General features: G+C 29.3%; 1 protein-coding gene across 1 annotated transcript in view; it reads left to right on the forward strand.

Annotated features, from left to right (window-relative positions):
- The window catches only part of LOC105206360 (profilin), a 35,457-nt gene that overhangs the window by 12,669 nt on the left and 5,636 nt on the right, over positions 1 to 17,152 (forward strand). Inside the window, exon 2 of the mRNA XM_026137107.2 lies at positions 7,842 to 8,111. Within this exon, the coding sequence (XP_025992892.1) occupies positions 7,842 to 8,111 (270 nt within the window). The remainder of the gene's footprint in view (positions 1 to 7,841; positions 8,112 to 17,152) is intronic.

Below are 17,152 nucleotides of genomic sequence, written 5' to 3' on the forward strand. Positions count from 1 at the left end.
TAATTTTAAAAATTATGATTATACGCACATAAAATTTTCAATACTCGTGTATAGTCAATACTTGATACTATTGGTAATTTTGGTATTGTAGACAAGACAAATATTTTCTTGATACGACATTAAAAATACTGAAATTTATTTATAGATATTACAAAGTCTGGATACGGTATAATAAGATAATGTCATAATGTTGCAACCAAGAGTTTTGTTGCTTTTACCACAAGGCATACAATCAAATTTGTCTGGTTACATTAACCAGAATTCAAATAACCAAATTTCTTTAATTATTTTAATAAAAAATATGGATCGTTTATTTTTTACTAAACAATCTGGTTTTATGCGCTTTTTAATTTTTTTCTGTGTATAAAACTAAAAAATTAAGTTTATGTCTCTCATTTGCAAAATTTTATTAAAATATCGAAAATTTCATAATGCTACGCTTTTTATTGTGCATAGTTTTCTTATTAAAAAAATAAAATGTTATTGCATTCATCTAATGACTGCCCGCATACTGCTATATTCCAGAAGTTTTGTAGACTTCAATCAGAAAATAATTAAATTTTTATAGTTATCATGTTTAAATGTTCTAGTTCCATATCAAAATATTTGATTGTTTTATAATAATCAGAAAATATTCTTTTGTTTATTTTCATTAAAATTTGCTTAACCAGACCTATCTTGTTGATTCAACCATGATTGTCTTTTTTGCGTGCGACAAATGAGCGATATGTGATTTTGCGGAAATTGTGTATATAATATTTATACATATAGTATAATCATACATGAAATTAATTTATATGCAATTAATCGAAGAACAAAGTGTTTATGTTATTTTTATCGAAATCGAGAAGAAAAATAAAGAACGTCGAATTTTGCCAAAATGGTCCAATTTTTTTTTTCGTGTAACACATTTCACGCATTTGCACTTTGACTGGGATGTATTTTAAAGCGGCGTTTCGGGCGGAAATAGTTACCATGAGAGGGAGAAAGAGTGAGAATGAAGTCAGCCGGGCGTGCATGAATGTGCAGAACCGTGAGAAAGAAAACGGCGGCCGGCCATACAAAGACATCGTAATCGGGTGCACTTATAGTTCAAGGTCGTCTTAGATCATCTCGGATTAACTGCAACGCGCGTTCGCGTCGACATTTAGGCGCATCGATCCACTTTTACGGATGCTCTGTCCACTTCAATTTATGAAGAATAGCTTCTAGATAGACACATCTATCTTCTTCAGACATACTTTCATCGCGTTTTGGTAGAAAGTAGACCTATCAGAATTTCTGTCTTGATTTTCCCTCCGGAAAACTCACCCCAAATCAAATAAAAAAGATTCGTGTGTGACTGAAATACAAAAAGCCCACGCTGCTAATCCCATGATATTAACTACCAGGAAAACCTGGTATTTCCGGGAAATTCCTTTTTTATCCTTGAAAATCGAGGATTTTAATGGAATTTTATTTAAACTCACAGAAATTTTGAGAATTTTATTTTTTTTTAAATTCTATCTCTCTGATAAAACTGTTTCTTATAATATTATTTAGTTTTAATATTAGTATTCCGGTTTCATGACTTTCAAGTCTGTCGAATATGCGGCAAGCAGTTCCAAAAAATAAACCAAAGATTATAAAAATTAAAAATTATTATTCAATACCAAGGACCGCTGTGATTGACATAGGCCTGCTAATCTTACGTTCGACATTTTCATCAGTCTGAATTTAACTTATTATTGTTCAAATTGTTTCTTTTATCATTTTTTTTCTAAGTTTTAATAATACAAAATGTCGACCATCGATTAACAATACATATAAGCTATAGACATCCATGAACATTCTTGTGTGACTCACGAGTTTTTATTAAATAAAAAATACAACAATAAAAGATAGCGTGTTCATCGTTTTAAATTGGCGTGTTTCTGTACTTTTAGTGAGGTAGATCAGTTATACGCAATCTGTGGCCTGCCTAAGTCTCGGCTATTTTGAAAATAATTTATGCAATTTTGCTTTTATTAAAATAGTAATTTTATTAATACAGTAATAAATAAATGTTTGCAGTTTTATTCTTGCATTTTTAAGCATTTTTTTTAATTTAAATTTGAAAATAATTTATTTAAATAAATGTGTAAAATGTTTAATTTTTGTAAATTATGTTGACATATTTTATTTTCTTATTGGCTGAGCCAGATTATTGCGGATAAATCGTTATATATATTCTATTTAATTTATATCATTTTTTTACTTTAATATTCAAATTTAATATTCGAAACTCAAGTGGCTTTCCTTTGTGATTAAAGAAAAATAAAAGGCGCGTATAATAAAATAAATTTGTTTCAAAGCTGCATTAAAAAATTCTGTAATCTTACTCCTGGAATCTTGAATAAAATCAGGAATTCTTACGGAATTTTTATGAAATCTGAATAAATACTCCGTGATCCATTTCATATTATTAAACATGATTTTATTAAAAGAGCGAATAAGATTATGGCAGTTACCTTCGACGAGATTAAGGGCTTGTCGTCATCCAACTTGATGTAGGACGATCGCTATACTTGGCAACAATTGCTACAGCATATTGGATCGATGCTAACGTGAATTATGGCTCTTATCGTTGATTATCTCTCTTCTATATGTCGGCCGACCCGTTAAGCACAGGTTAAGAGCAATTGACTTCGAGACACTTGGCTTTGAAATCTGAGCTTTCAGGTTTGTCATGCCGTTTGGTGTTTCCAAGAAATATACCGCACATAAGACACGATAAAGAAGATATTAAGAAACTTGAATGAAGTTTCTCCAAAGATAAATGTGTTCTTTATCATATCTTTATCTGTACGAATAACAGTAAATTTTTTTACGTGGGATGTTCCTGTAATACAAAGGATGTAATCCCCGAGACAACCCACATAGCACGGGGAACTCTTGGGGAGCTTGTAAAATTTTTTTAAGCTTCAAAAGAACTCGCACGAAGTTCCCCGGGAGCTCCTACGTCCGCTTTTGAGAGCTTAAATGAAGCTATCTAAGCTTCATTTAAGCTCCCTGAGACCTTCATTTCATCAAGAGAGCTCAGCAGCCTGAACTCCCAGGGAGCTTATTTCGTCGAGTTTTGGAAGTTCCCTGTGAGTTCAGAAATCTGAACTCCCTAGGAGCTTATTTCGTCGAATTTTGGAAACTCCCTAGGAGCTCAGCAATCTCAGAATTCTCTGGAAGCTTAATCGGAGCTTTGTGCTGTTGTGTGGGAATATAAAGAGGATTTTTTAAATCACCCTGCATTTATAAATAATATCTCTTTTGTATTGAAAATGACTAAAAATTAAATAATTTTTTTATAAAGTTAAAGAAATAATAAATACGTAGAGGAGAAGGTGGTATTTTGGCCATCCATTTATATTTTATGTAATAACTTTGTTAATAAAGTGTTGTGTAACCTTGTTAATAATTATTATTTTATATTGAAACTTAATTATAAACTTAACATCAAAATGTTTTTTAATAAATTTTATACTCAAAGTTATGAAATATTTATTACATTGAATATTATTTATAAAAGTATAACAACATAGCATATTGAGTCGAAGAAAAATAAGGGTGGTAACATGGGCTACCATAAAAATAAATTTATAAGTTAGTTTTGTTTAAAAAAGATACAGTATTTTGTTATAAAATTAGGTATTTTTTATTTTCTGTGGTTTCGATTTTCCTGCGTTCAGAAACATTAGAAATGTCATTTTATTCTTGTTTAATATTGAACAATAAGGATAAAATGGTCTCCAATGTTTTTAAACACAGCCTCGTAGAGTGACAATCAATTTATTGAGGAATTATTTCGATGTAAAAATTTCGATGGCAGCTATATTAGCAGCACGTAAATTACGTTAGATGACTGTATTAACAAAATGCTCTGCTATTACATAACTTTACATAACTCGAAATGTATACAGCAAAATAAAAAGTCAAATAACAAAAGAAACACTCGAGTGTACCCATATAATAGCTCAAGTTTAATAACAATGAAGAAGTATATGTAATTAAATGTTAAAATATATCTAATCTAATATATATCTTGAAAAAGTTTCGAAATGCTCAAAAATAAAAGTGCCTTATAATAATTATTACTTATTGTGTATTAACATATTAGCGCCGCTATATGATGGCAGGCTATTAAACAAATGATTTCCATGAGTAATTACTAGAATTCATCACATAATAACGGAGATTATTCAAGTGGCCGTAATACTTACACGGCCCACAATCACATTTTCCTCTATTTAAAATGCCAATACTTTAAATGTTTTTAATTCTAAAAATTAGTAAAATAGCCTTTAAAATGGTCCTTCAAACTAGAATATCCCCATAAATCATTTATTCTTCGCGCACATAAGTATTATATGTGGAAATTTATCAATTTTTTTTTTTGCTACGGGACACCTTTCAAATATCACGAGAAACTCGATGAACTCCGAACTTTTCACAGAAATATATTTCTGATAGAAAAATTTACTTTAGAGTGACATTTATGTGCCCGTTACTGTGACTAGGACACACACTATATCATGTGGATCTATTTGGAAAATTGAATATGAATATTTTATTTACATTATCCACCATTCTGCTGCTGTACGTGACATTTAAAATACTATATTTTTCAAGCACTGTGATTAAAACAGTCTGTTTCACGCACCGATTTTTTCCATGTCATATTTTGTTTGTTCCACTTATTTTCATTATTTAACAAGTCGTATGGAAAGTCAATTCCGTTTGTATTTTTCGATGAGATTTTATAATAAACGAAAGATGCCAACAGAATCGCGATTGAAAATTCCCAACAATAAGTCAAATATTCGCAGTTTCGAGTTCCTATAGTTACGTAATAAATGCTGTAGGCGATTTCGCTTTTATGAAATTGCGAATAACATCATTCATATCATCGCGTGACATTGTATCTTTCACGAAAGAATTTAATCCTTGATCCTTCTTCAGATCATATAACTCCAATAATTGTGATTACTGAGTTATCGATCATTCGAATATTGATTAATAAGATATTTATTTAACTAATTATTTTCGATTTACATTTAAATGTTGCTGCGCAGGATATGCTTTAACCATATTATTGAAGTAGAATATTCATTATCTGGAAGTATTTGGAAAATGTGAGATTCTCAAGAAATTGTTATTAAAAATCTTTTCAAAGATATTATGTTTATTTTATAAGTATTATATCTTTGATGCTGAAGTATGTGATGTTTTCTTTGAAGATTTCAAGTTTTTATATAAGTTTTTTAGATTTTCAAATAAGCTTTGTTTTTAATTTTTTTTTCCAGTTATGCTGAAGACTTTTTACAGTGTTTTTGTTTTATAGCTATAAAATTTTTTTACTTTTTTCTAATTTTAATTAGAAAGAAATCTTAATCTTTTCTGATTTAATATTTAAAATGGATAGCATTTAATCTGTTCTATTTGGTCATACGAATAGCAAAAATCTAAGAATTTATTTAAATTAGTTTTAAGAAAGCACTCGAATTTTGCTTTGAAAACTCAGGGAATTTTTAGAGAAAACTTTCTAAGAATGATGATGAATGACTCTTTGAATAGATATAAAGTCATAATTTTAATTAATTGCGAAATTATATTTTGATTATTCAAAGATTTTGATAAATAGAAATATATTTCAAGTTGATATTAAAATGGATAATTCAACTCTTGATCAATTTCACATGGATTTTAGTCAATAAACAAATACAAAATTTAGTTACTAATATGTAATACATATTATAGTTATCCATAATATTTAATTATTTAATGTTTCTATCATTTATACATACATGTCTAAAATAAACTAAAATTGTGAATGATGGTACAAAAAATGCTCGTTTCTCTTAATTTGACTACTTAAATTTTTATCATGAATGATCCATTTGATGAAACATTTTTTAGTGCATAATGTGCAAAGTTATATGTCCTTGGAACAATTCAAAAGAGTTATATGCTTGTACGTACACTTGCAAATATTTTACAATACTTTTTCTTTATTTTGAATAAATAATATTGTAGCGAAATATTGTTTTTTAAACAAAATAAATTTTTTTAATTTTTTTAAAGGGAGGGGCCATTGCAAGTGTAGTGTTATCATATTTTTATAAATAATATTCTAAGTATTAAATATTTCATAGTTTTAAATTTAGAATCGATTGTACAACATAATGACGAATATAATCGTTGAGTTTTCAATTCAAAATATTAATTACTAACAAAGATATTGTATAAAATATAAAAAGACAACCGTATTACCACTTTCTTCTCTTATAAAGTGTTTTTAAATATATCAGCTGATAAACTTATATATTCAGCTTGAACGACAAAATATGATTATTTATGAAATCTGATGTTCATGGTCACGTAATTAGGATTCAACACATTCAGTGTGATGTAAATACATGTTTTGCTGTAAACACGCTTGTTTGCGCACGCTTTAGTAATAAATCCTTTCTCTTTCTCTTTAATTTTTTTTTGTATTAACGAGAAAGAAATTGTAAATACGGATATGATTTATTTTCACCTTAGATAAATGATTTACACTTTGTATAATGTTTGTTCACATAGAATTATTTATAAATTTTTTAAAAAATTAATAGCTTAGCGAAAAAGGAATGTATTTTGTTTTTAAAATAAAATATTTGTATTTAACTCCTTGAATGTGGGATCTCAAAATGTAAAGTAGATCCAAAATGTTTAATATTTGTGTGTATGGATTTAGATGATAATTTATGTATTAAGATTTTCGAGATCACTGAATAGAAATTTGATGTTAGAATTTCAAATGCGGATTTAATATGGTGCAAAATTTGTTCTAAAATAAATAATATTAATAATGTTGTTTTGTACTTTAATACTTTCGAGATTGAATATGATAAATTAACATGCTATGTAAATTTTAAGATGGTGAATTGAGCATAATGGAAAATTTTACAAAATTTGAAATAAATCAATGTATAAAATAAAATTTTTTTTTGCATCTTTACGTGTTACTATTTTTGAAATTGTTGATTACGAATTCAATATTAGAATTACAAATGTAATTTTGTTTCAATTGTTTACAATAAGTTTTTAAAAATATAATTTTGCCATATTGAGTTTTTAATATCTAATTTAGAAATTTTTATTTTAAATGAATACGTAACTCTACGAATCTCTTTATAGTTATTTAAAATAATTCATCACATTTATTTAAAAAAATACTTAAAAATTTTGTGACTTTTAAAGCCGTCATTTTGAATTCGTATTAAATTTAGAAATTTTAACTAAAAATTCGAAATCTCTTAAAAATAATAAGACACGTAAAAAACTATTTTAACAATAAAACATAAGAAACTGTTTTCATAACCAATTTTAATAATATTTATAAAAAAATGAGTAATTTGTGCATCTTATATCGATTTTTACAAATGTAGATTAACTTTAATCTCAACTTACTCTTAATTCTTGTAACCAGAAAAAAATAAAGATTAAGTTAAACCAAGATTGAAGTTAATCTAAATACATTGATAGAAATAGATGTTACACGTCATCCATACTCCGAACATGAGACGATACTATGATTCTGCGCTAGTTAAGTTTATGCGCCTATAGACGTCATGCATACTGAGGGATTAAATTACATTCGTAGCTAAATGAAAATTGACACTGAATAATTACGGGATTTCTACGATAAGCGAGGCCGTATCATTCTTAGGCAACTTCCAGGATACACATACGTGAAAGAATATATTGATATTTCCGCGTATATAGCTTATTAAGTATGACATCACGCTGTCACTGCATATACTGATAAGTATTCTCTTTATTTCTAGGTAAGTAAAGAAGAGCTCGCGAAATTAGTCCAGAGTTTCGAAGAGCAAGACATCCTGACGTCGTCGGGGGTTACCTTAGCCGGCAATAGGTACATCTACCTGTCGGGCACGGACCGTGTGATAAGGGCAAAACTTGGCAAAGTCGGCGTCCACTGCATGAAGACGACGCAAGCCGTAGTTGTTTCCCTGTACGAGGACCCCATACAGCCACAGCAAGCCGCATCTGTCGTTGAAAAACTGGGCGAATACCTCGTGTCCTGCGGCTATTAGGTCAGTATGACGACAGCTTTTGTTTGAAGTAATCGTTGCGATGTAATCATAAACAGTTGGCGCTTTATTATGAAAATCCCAAGGTAGGTGTAGGGTGAAACCTTTCTTATCAAAGGGTTCTTCGCTATGGGAGATATTTATTTTTGCATACTTTACGCGCAAAGGGATTCAACTTTCATAAAGGCAGCGAAATAAACTGCATTAATCCTTTTTCTCTAAATTTGCCTCTAGAGACTCTTTTCATCTCTTACGAACAAAAACTTCCTTCGCTGTTCTCTTTACGATATATCATAAGATTTAATTAATTCTATAAATATACGTGCAACGATCTTTGTGAGCCAGACATTGTAAAAGATACTAAATAATTTGAACAATTAAAAAATGTCACGAGTATCAGTGAATTAATATGGTAATATTATAGAGTGTTAATAAAAATTATTATGCGTACCGAAATTAAGTATATATTATTGAAATTGTATTAGTGTAGGTTTTTGATCGGCAAAATTTATTTCTCGTAAACACTCTTTGATTCAATTACTAATTCATGATATTTAAGATTTATTAAGAAAAACAGTGCTAAAATTTCACGATTTATAAAAATTTTATACTCAAAGAAATTCAATTTTTTTATTAAATTGAAAAAATGTTAAAAAAAGATTCAGAGTAAAGACATTTGGTAACAAATATTTTTCTCCATAGGATGAATTATACAAGATTAAAATATTGATCGAACTTACCTATACATATCTTACCTTTTCTTCTTCTTCTTCCCTCTCTCTCTTTTTTTTTTTTTTTTTTTTTGTGTAACGGAGGGGAAATGCGTTACCGCATACCCCAGACCTCGGGGGAGGCCTGGTGGTTATGTGGGGCTCTCCCTCGCCAGCGACATGCCGGCGAGGGCCTACCCACTAAAACCCCTCCGGGTGTCCTGCCCTGGTCCATGACTGGGTGGCTCCGGGAACGCGTGCAGTATACTTTCGGAGCCCCCCGGACCCAGTCAGCTTGGTGGCCGACTCGTCTCGCCAGGGGCGCCTTAGCGGTAGGCACCTCTGGCAGGGCTTAAGGCCTAGTCTGCCTTAGGTCGGGGGGGGAAGGACACCGTCCCCCCCCCGCCTCTTCCCCTGTTAGTGTTTGGGGGTACAGGCCCGGGGGTCCGGCCCCCGCCGGATGGTTCCCGGGCCTAGCTGCACCTTTTTTTTTTGTCGGTGCGAGCTCTCAGATTGCTCTCGTAAGGGGAGGGGGCATTTGCCCCACTCCCCTCGCCCCGGCGAGACTGGGAGGGCCATCCCTCCTGAACGAGAGGGAGACCCTCCCCCCGATGTCACGGAGGGTCAGCTCCGGATACATATCTTACCTCAATTGTTCGTTCACGTATAAAATCGAGGTTAATATCCTCGATGATACCTTCTATACTTTATGGATGATTAAACTAAAAAAGAAAAAAAAATTAATTGTAATTTAAGTCTCGAATATTGCTTGTAAAACCAAGAATTTTCTTGAAATGGGAAAGTTTGAAAGTTTTGAATCTCTAGATAATTTTCTGGAAGTTCTTGAATATTTAAGATATTTAAAATGATTAAAAATGAGATTAAATAAGAAAGTATTCATACATAAGACAGAAAGCGAATTGCAATAATAATGAAAATGTATATAAAAAAGAAACCTTGAATTTTAAAATATTCAAGAGCTTTTTGATGTTGCAAATATATTCAAGACAGAGCATAGACTATTTGAAAAAACCGGGAAAACTTGGGATTTTATTGGTACTTAGGGAAATTTTTGAAATTTTACTTTTAAATTTAAATTTTATCTCTTTCTTTCTGACCAAATTATTTTTTTACTTTTTTCTTGACAGCAAAATGTCGACAATTGATTAATAATAAATAAAGCATTCACGTACATTTTTAACTGGCCACTTTTTATTTAAAAATAAATGAAAGACAATACATCGTTCTATAATAAATCGGTGTTGTATGTTTTAATCACTTTTCGAATTCTGTACTTCTAGTGAACTAGATGTGAGTACTGCGGAAAGATCGTTATATGCTATTCAGTTAAAGGTGTGCAAATAGCTCGAATTCGAATCGAACCATAATAAATTCAATATGATTTGTTTGCAAACCCGAAAGGTTCGAATTTGGAGAGTTCGAGAATTTCGAATTGATCGCTTATTAATAATTGTTTCTATCTAGTAATTGTTTCTATCTATATAATATCTATTGTAAATTTTTATTTAATATGTCATTTTTTAAAAATTATTTTCTAAAAAATTATTTTCTAAAATTCTTGTGATTAATTCTCTCATCTATTAAAGATTTCCAATGTAATCGAAAATACTTTATTACGTTCAAAATAGTGTATAATATAAATTGATTCAAATTCGATTCGTATTCTAATCAAAGAGACTCGATTCAATTTTACTTCACAAATGCTTGATTCGTACACCTCTACATTTAGTCATATTATTTGTTTTTATTAAACATTAAAAAATGCATAATGAAATAAATTCATTTCGGAGCTGCATTAAAAAATTTGGTAATCTTACCTGGAGTTTTGAATAAAATTCCTGGATAAATGCTGGAATGCACAGAGAATTCTTTTACAAAATTTGGGGAAACACTCTGCAAGAATTTTCAACTTTTTATTTATTAATTGGAAAATATTCGAAACTATTCTAAATTTTCATATGTTTAAAGTGATCCAATGTGTCTTAGGCCCATCGCTACCTGTGCGACGTGGTTGGATTAACGCGACGTTTATTCATGATTCTCCTCGCACGGTCGCTTCGATTTAACCGGCAAGCTTTCCTCCCACGTCGCTACGGGCTTATCATTATCGGCTTGTCACTCAATACTCGTCCCGCGAATATTCGCACATGCCTCTATTGTACCGTTGTGCGTTTTCGCGCGCGCACGTCAAGCTGCTTCTACAATCGGAAAAATGTTCTACCTTCAGTCGAGTCGTTGCTTCGCGTATTCGAATGCTCGTGTTTGCCTATGTTCTTACAATTCGCGTAAATTACAATCGACAGCAGCCCAGAGAAATGCAAACACCCTCAGCCATAAGAAATCGATCAAGCGATATATTCCGGCTTTCAAGATAAAATACGTTAGTTTTTATCAATTTCGAAAATTTTAATATAATAATAATAGAAGAGTAATTCTAGTGAAATTAGTAAAGTAAGTTTAGCACAGCGATGTTTTCAAGCGCCAAATATTATCAATCTGTTAGAAAAATTTATTTTATTCTCATTTTTATCTATTATAACTTTTTTAATAAGGTATTACATTTTTTTAGACTATTGATAAGTGTATTAATTAAAAATTTAATGACGTTCTCATTTTTTATTTATATTTATTATAATAAAGATGTATCGTAAATTAATTATTAAAGGACTGTATCTATAAATCTATTATCTGGAAAATTTAGAAAGTTAGTGTTCTCAAGGAATTTTTTCGAAAATTAAGAAATTTTTGCCGAAATTATTTTTTTTATGATATTAGTTTTATTTTGAGAAATCATAATGTTATATGCTATATTTATGGTACTTAAATATTATTTGAATTTTCTAGATTTTTATATGAGTTTTGTTTTGTCTTAAAAGACTTCTCTCTGATATTTAATGACACTTTTTTAGTTTTTATAAAGCTTTGTCAGCTTCTATAGAACTTTTCTTGTTATACTTGTTAAAAATAGAAAAATAAAAAATCTTATACGACACGTATGAAATATTTAATCTATAAATATCTCTTTTCTTTTTAATAATTTTTTACTATATTGATGCTTGCAACGAATCGCTTTTTATCTTTTCTTGAATATAAAAAAAAGGCCGAGAGGAAACGAGATAATAAAATTGATTTTAGATTTGCATCTCGAAAATATATTATCTAAAAGTTGGAATATAAAATAAAATTTCCTGAAAAATCAAAGAACTTTCAAGGAATTTTTTCATGTAGACACCTTATTCTACCGAACTTTTAGATACATTATATCACGTTTATTGTAATCAAATTGTGAAACTTGAGCTCTTCGAGACCGGAAATTATAATAGTGTAAAACCGATTTTATCCGGTTATTTCTTGCGACGAGAAAAAGAGATGCAATATGTTCGTGTGGTCGCACAAGCGATCGCTTTGTCAGCACAGATATTGTTACTCGCGCCGGTAATGTTGTATCGCAAACTGCGAATACAAGCTGCCGTCATGTGCGTAAATGTATGCGAGTAACGATCGCGTGTGCTCGCCAGCGAGTATATCGCGTCTCGACAATCAAGGCACGATATGAAGCATTATACGACGAAGAGAACAGTGCACCTAGAGCACGGACAATGGAACGGTCTAATCAGTCGTGAATTAGTACCGCGGCACTGTTAAACAGTTCTAGATGTCGTTCGCGTTACAAACAATTTTTCTGTAACAGAATTTTAAATTAAACTGCTGCTTTCAAGTTTTCAAGTCTCATTAAACGTTTTGCTGATATAATTTTTAAAAAATTTAAGATTTCAATTATTACTCAATTTTATACAGGGTGTCACAACTAGTTTAAATATTTTTGCTATTCTACAATAAATAATATAAAATCATTGAAGACTGCAAGGCTTTATGGTTTTGAGGAGCGAAATATTTTTGTTGTGGAAACATGATTTCATCATCGACCTTTTTTAAATCTCTTTTAGAAAATGGGAGGGTTCATTTTTTAAATTTTACTGTTTTTTTCTTTTTAAGTAAGATTCATTATAATTTATTGTGTTTCTTGGTTCAACCCTTGAAAGAAAAGTTGATAAACTTGTTTCAATAAACTGATTATTGATCACTAACTGATTATATTTCGTCAGTTAACTGATAAAATATCATCAGTTACTAATCAGTAATCAGTTTATTGAAACAAGTTTATCAACTTTTTTTTCAAGGGAAAACATGATGTTATTCTGAAGTCACTTTATTAGCTTCCAATTCTCTCTACGATAATAATAATATTTGAAAATTGACAAATCGTCTAAAGATTTGTTAAGGAATTTTTAGGTTTTCTGAATTTAAATTTGATATTCAAAAATTTTAAATAAAAAATGGCAAATCTTATATAGTGGCTTGACAATCGAAAAAATAAATTTTTGCGTTCACTGATAAGAAAATTATCTAATTTAAATAAATATGTTATTACTATTATTACAAAAAAAGTTAATATAGTTAGCCCAATTTGCAAGTAATAATTATATAATAAGTATGCATAAAGATCTGAGAACGATAATAAGATGTGTATACAGCACACAAGCAGTGAAGCGTACTAGTATTAAAGATTAGGCATAAGTTTTTATTTATGAGCATGTGTATATCATTGATAGCCTATCCTATCGGTTAATTACAGTATTAGGAATGATAGAATAAATACACTGAGGGAAAAGTTACTAAATCTTAATAAATATTTATTTGAATAACACTAATGAAATATTTATTAAATGTTAACATATACATATTTATTTAGTACAAGAACTATTAATTTAATTTAAATAACATTTTTTTATAGAGTAAATATTTATGTACCGTAAGTAAATATTTTATTAGTACTATTCGAATAAATACATATACATATTTATCAAAAATTAGAAATTTTTTCTCTCAGTGTATTAATGATAAGAGTAGGGAAATAAATAATAACATGCTTAAAATATAAAACGTAGAATAGTATCATTCAATCAGCGTTTTTGTAGAGGTTAAAAAAAAACTATGATTTTTCTTACATATGATTTCTCTAGTTTCGCATATTATACTTATAAATGCAATTTCTCTGATATGTAAATACATGTTTTTTTTTTTAAATTTCGTTTGCAATTACATATTTTTCTTTTACACTAATTGATTTATTTCATTATTCTGTGCACTAAAGTAAGATAATTAAAAATTTCTTGAGATATTTTATATTTTTAATATTTCCTAAATTTTTTAACTTTTTTTTATAATGTTCACAATTGCATTAATTTAATACTCAGTATTTCATAATACTGAATGTTTAGAGAAATAATATTGCAATTGTTGATTTTCACCGTCATTCTCAGCGTTTGAAACACTTTTGGAGGCCATCGTTATATCGCATGTCACTGAAATTCCTCTCAATTGAGGAAACAAATAATTTCTGTAACCCGATGAAGTTCGATGCTCGTTTAAGCGACGCAATGTGACGCGATACGCAGATTCCGTGTGACTCACGGATGGATAATTCTCGCCGGGCATTTTAACTTGATATCAGTTTGTGTCGATGACTAATCACTTCACTTGTACATTCGCACCGCTCTCTAGGTGGAGACGATAAACATTTTTTTCTAAGAACAAATCGAGATAAGACGTCTCCTCTTCGCACCATTTTTATGGACAATTGCTCGACATTTCACATTTGAGTTCACGCATTTTACATTTTAATTTGTTTTCGACAACATTAACCCTTTGAGTTTGGGATCTCAAACTGCAAAGTCCAAAATGTATGCAATATAATCCGTCTGCGGATTAGATGATAAATTATACATGAGGATATTCGAGATTACTGAATATAAATTTGATGCTAGAATTTCAAATTTCAAGATGGCGGATTCAATATGGCATAAAATTCGTTAATAAAATAGATTGATAAAATATTACTTCTGTTTCATGCATTTTTAATAATGTTTCCGAAGTTCCCTGGTGCTGAATTTGACGTGATAAATAATTTTCAAGATGGTGAATCCAATACGGTGAAACATTTCATAAAATTCTTAATGAATCAGTGTATAACGGTTTTTGTTTCGTGCGTCACTATGGTATTATGGTTTTTGAAGTCGCCTATTAAGTATGAATTCAATGTTCAATTGAATTATAGATTTCAATTTTAATTTTATTTTAATTATCTAAAATGAGTTTTCAAAAATATAAAGTCTACTATATTGGATTTTTAATAGCTATTTAAAAAATTTTTAATTGTATCCTTTTATAGTTATTTAAATGAATTTATTGTATTTGTTCCATAAAATACTCAATGTTTTTCTGACTTTTAAAGCCGCTATTTTTAATTTGCGTTAGTAAATTTTGAAATTCTAATTAAATATTTGAAATTCGTAATTTTAAAAGCTTTTAAAAACTATTTTAATCTTATTTTTATAAAATTTATAAGAGAAAACCATGATTAAATTATGTGTATAGTTTTAAAGGCTCGGAAAAAACCCGTTTTTTTTCAATTTTTCCGCGGATTTTTTCGGTTTTTTTCCCAAGGGTAGAAAAATTTATCGGAAAAATTTAAAAGATCAAAGTTTTACGACATGATTTCTTAACTTTAGGTCGCCATACTTATTTTTGAATCTGTAGTTTGCCATACTTCGTGAGATAGCTCAATTTTCCGTCTTATTACTTTCATACAAATTGAAGTTTTTAAACTTGTATTATAAAAATTAAAAGTATGTAGTCTAAATTCACTGTTCATAAGATAATAGCAAGTCGAGAAAATAATTTGAATTTAAAGTAATTATATTTATAACAAAATATGTAGGAAAAAATAAATTATAAAACGAGATTAATATTAATGTGATGAAAGACATTAAAAATTAAGTAACATGTCATTTATATAGTAAAAGCAGCAATTTTTTGCAAAAAAGCAATTTTTCCGAAAAAAACGGGAATTTTTTTGATTTGAAAAAAGCGGTTTTTTTAAAACTATAATTATGTGTCTGTGTACATTATATACACTCTAAGCCAATTTAATTTATGCGTCTATAAATATTATACACACTCATGGGGATAATTGTAAAAGGTTATTTATACGAGAAAAGTTACTTAAACTTGTACAAACTATAAATAACTTTTCTCACTATCAAAATAATACAATATTGTGTGAATGTTTAAAATATATGGTTCATGAACGGAAAAAACGATTTGATATATTTTGGGAACATACATATAATTTTGCAGATGTGGTCTACACAGAAAATAAAAACATTGATCGAGAATACAAATTTTATTTGTTGAAAATAATTTTATGCTGAGTCTGCAAGCTTTTGTTATAATGATAGCAGTGTTACATTTCTTTTTTAAAACAAATATAATCCACGTTTCTATAATGTTATTTAAGTTATATGTTTATATATAAAATTATTTGATAATGGATTGCTACTCTGCCTTCGTTTGTATGAACTTTCATTGTTTTCGTTAATTTTTTGTAGTTATATAATATGTAATTAATTTATAGTGTATAATTTTAGTAGAGTACGGTTTTTACTTTTGATACATAATTGTAAATATTGTGATAAGATTGGAATATTAAGAGATAAATAATAATTGTAAAATCACGAAAGGAATTCTTTGTTTGATACTTGCGCGATCGCAAACGTCTGTTTCATGCAAAAACGATATGTTTAATTTTTTTTAAATATTTATAGACAATTTTTTATATCGCTTAAAATTGCCAAAAACAATGTCCTTGTTCGGCGTTGTACTTTTATTACACGTTTGTGTAAAAAATAATATTGGAACAATTCCGTATGTTAAATTTGTATGATTATTACGGCGACGTTCGGAGAGTGAGCTGTTAGCGCTGTTGTATCATTCTATCTTTAACGGTTCATTAGACGTAGAATAAGAATAAAATGACGCAATAGCGCTGATATCACGCTTCGCGAACGCAGCCTTTGTGTTTGGGTCAAGTATGACAAACTTGATAAAAACATAAAAATGCATATTTTCCTACCAACGCTGTGGTCAGGTTAAATAAAAGTCAAGTTAAACTGGAAAGATATTCGATCGATACATGTAACATACAAATCTAAACAAGAAGGCCTTCTTCGGTCGTAGCTGGATCTTAGTGCTTTTATGTATTCGTGTAATGAACAAAAGTCAAGTTAAACAAAAATTGATATTTTAATCATTTCATAATTCACTTTCTTTCTTAAATTTCCTAAAATTATGATTTGATAGAAGAACATTTTCGAAATAGAAATCGCGTTGCGCATTGATGAAATTAAAAGAAATAATGATTTCTTTATTTAAATGCATTTAAAAAAAATTGAATTATGGCTGTAAATGTAC

The sequence above is a fragment of the Solenopsis invicta genome, chromosome 15 (assembly GCF_016802725.1).
Source record: "Solenopsis invicta isolate M01_SB chromosome 15, UNIL_Sinv_3.0, whole genome shotgun sequence".
Lineage (NCBI taxonomy): Eukaryota > Metazoa > Arthropoda > Insecta > Hymenoptera > Formicidae > Solenopsis > Solenopsis invicta.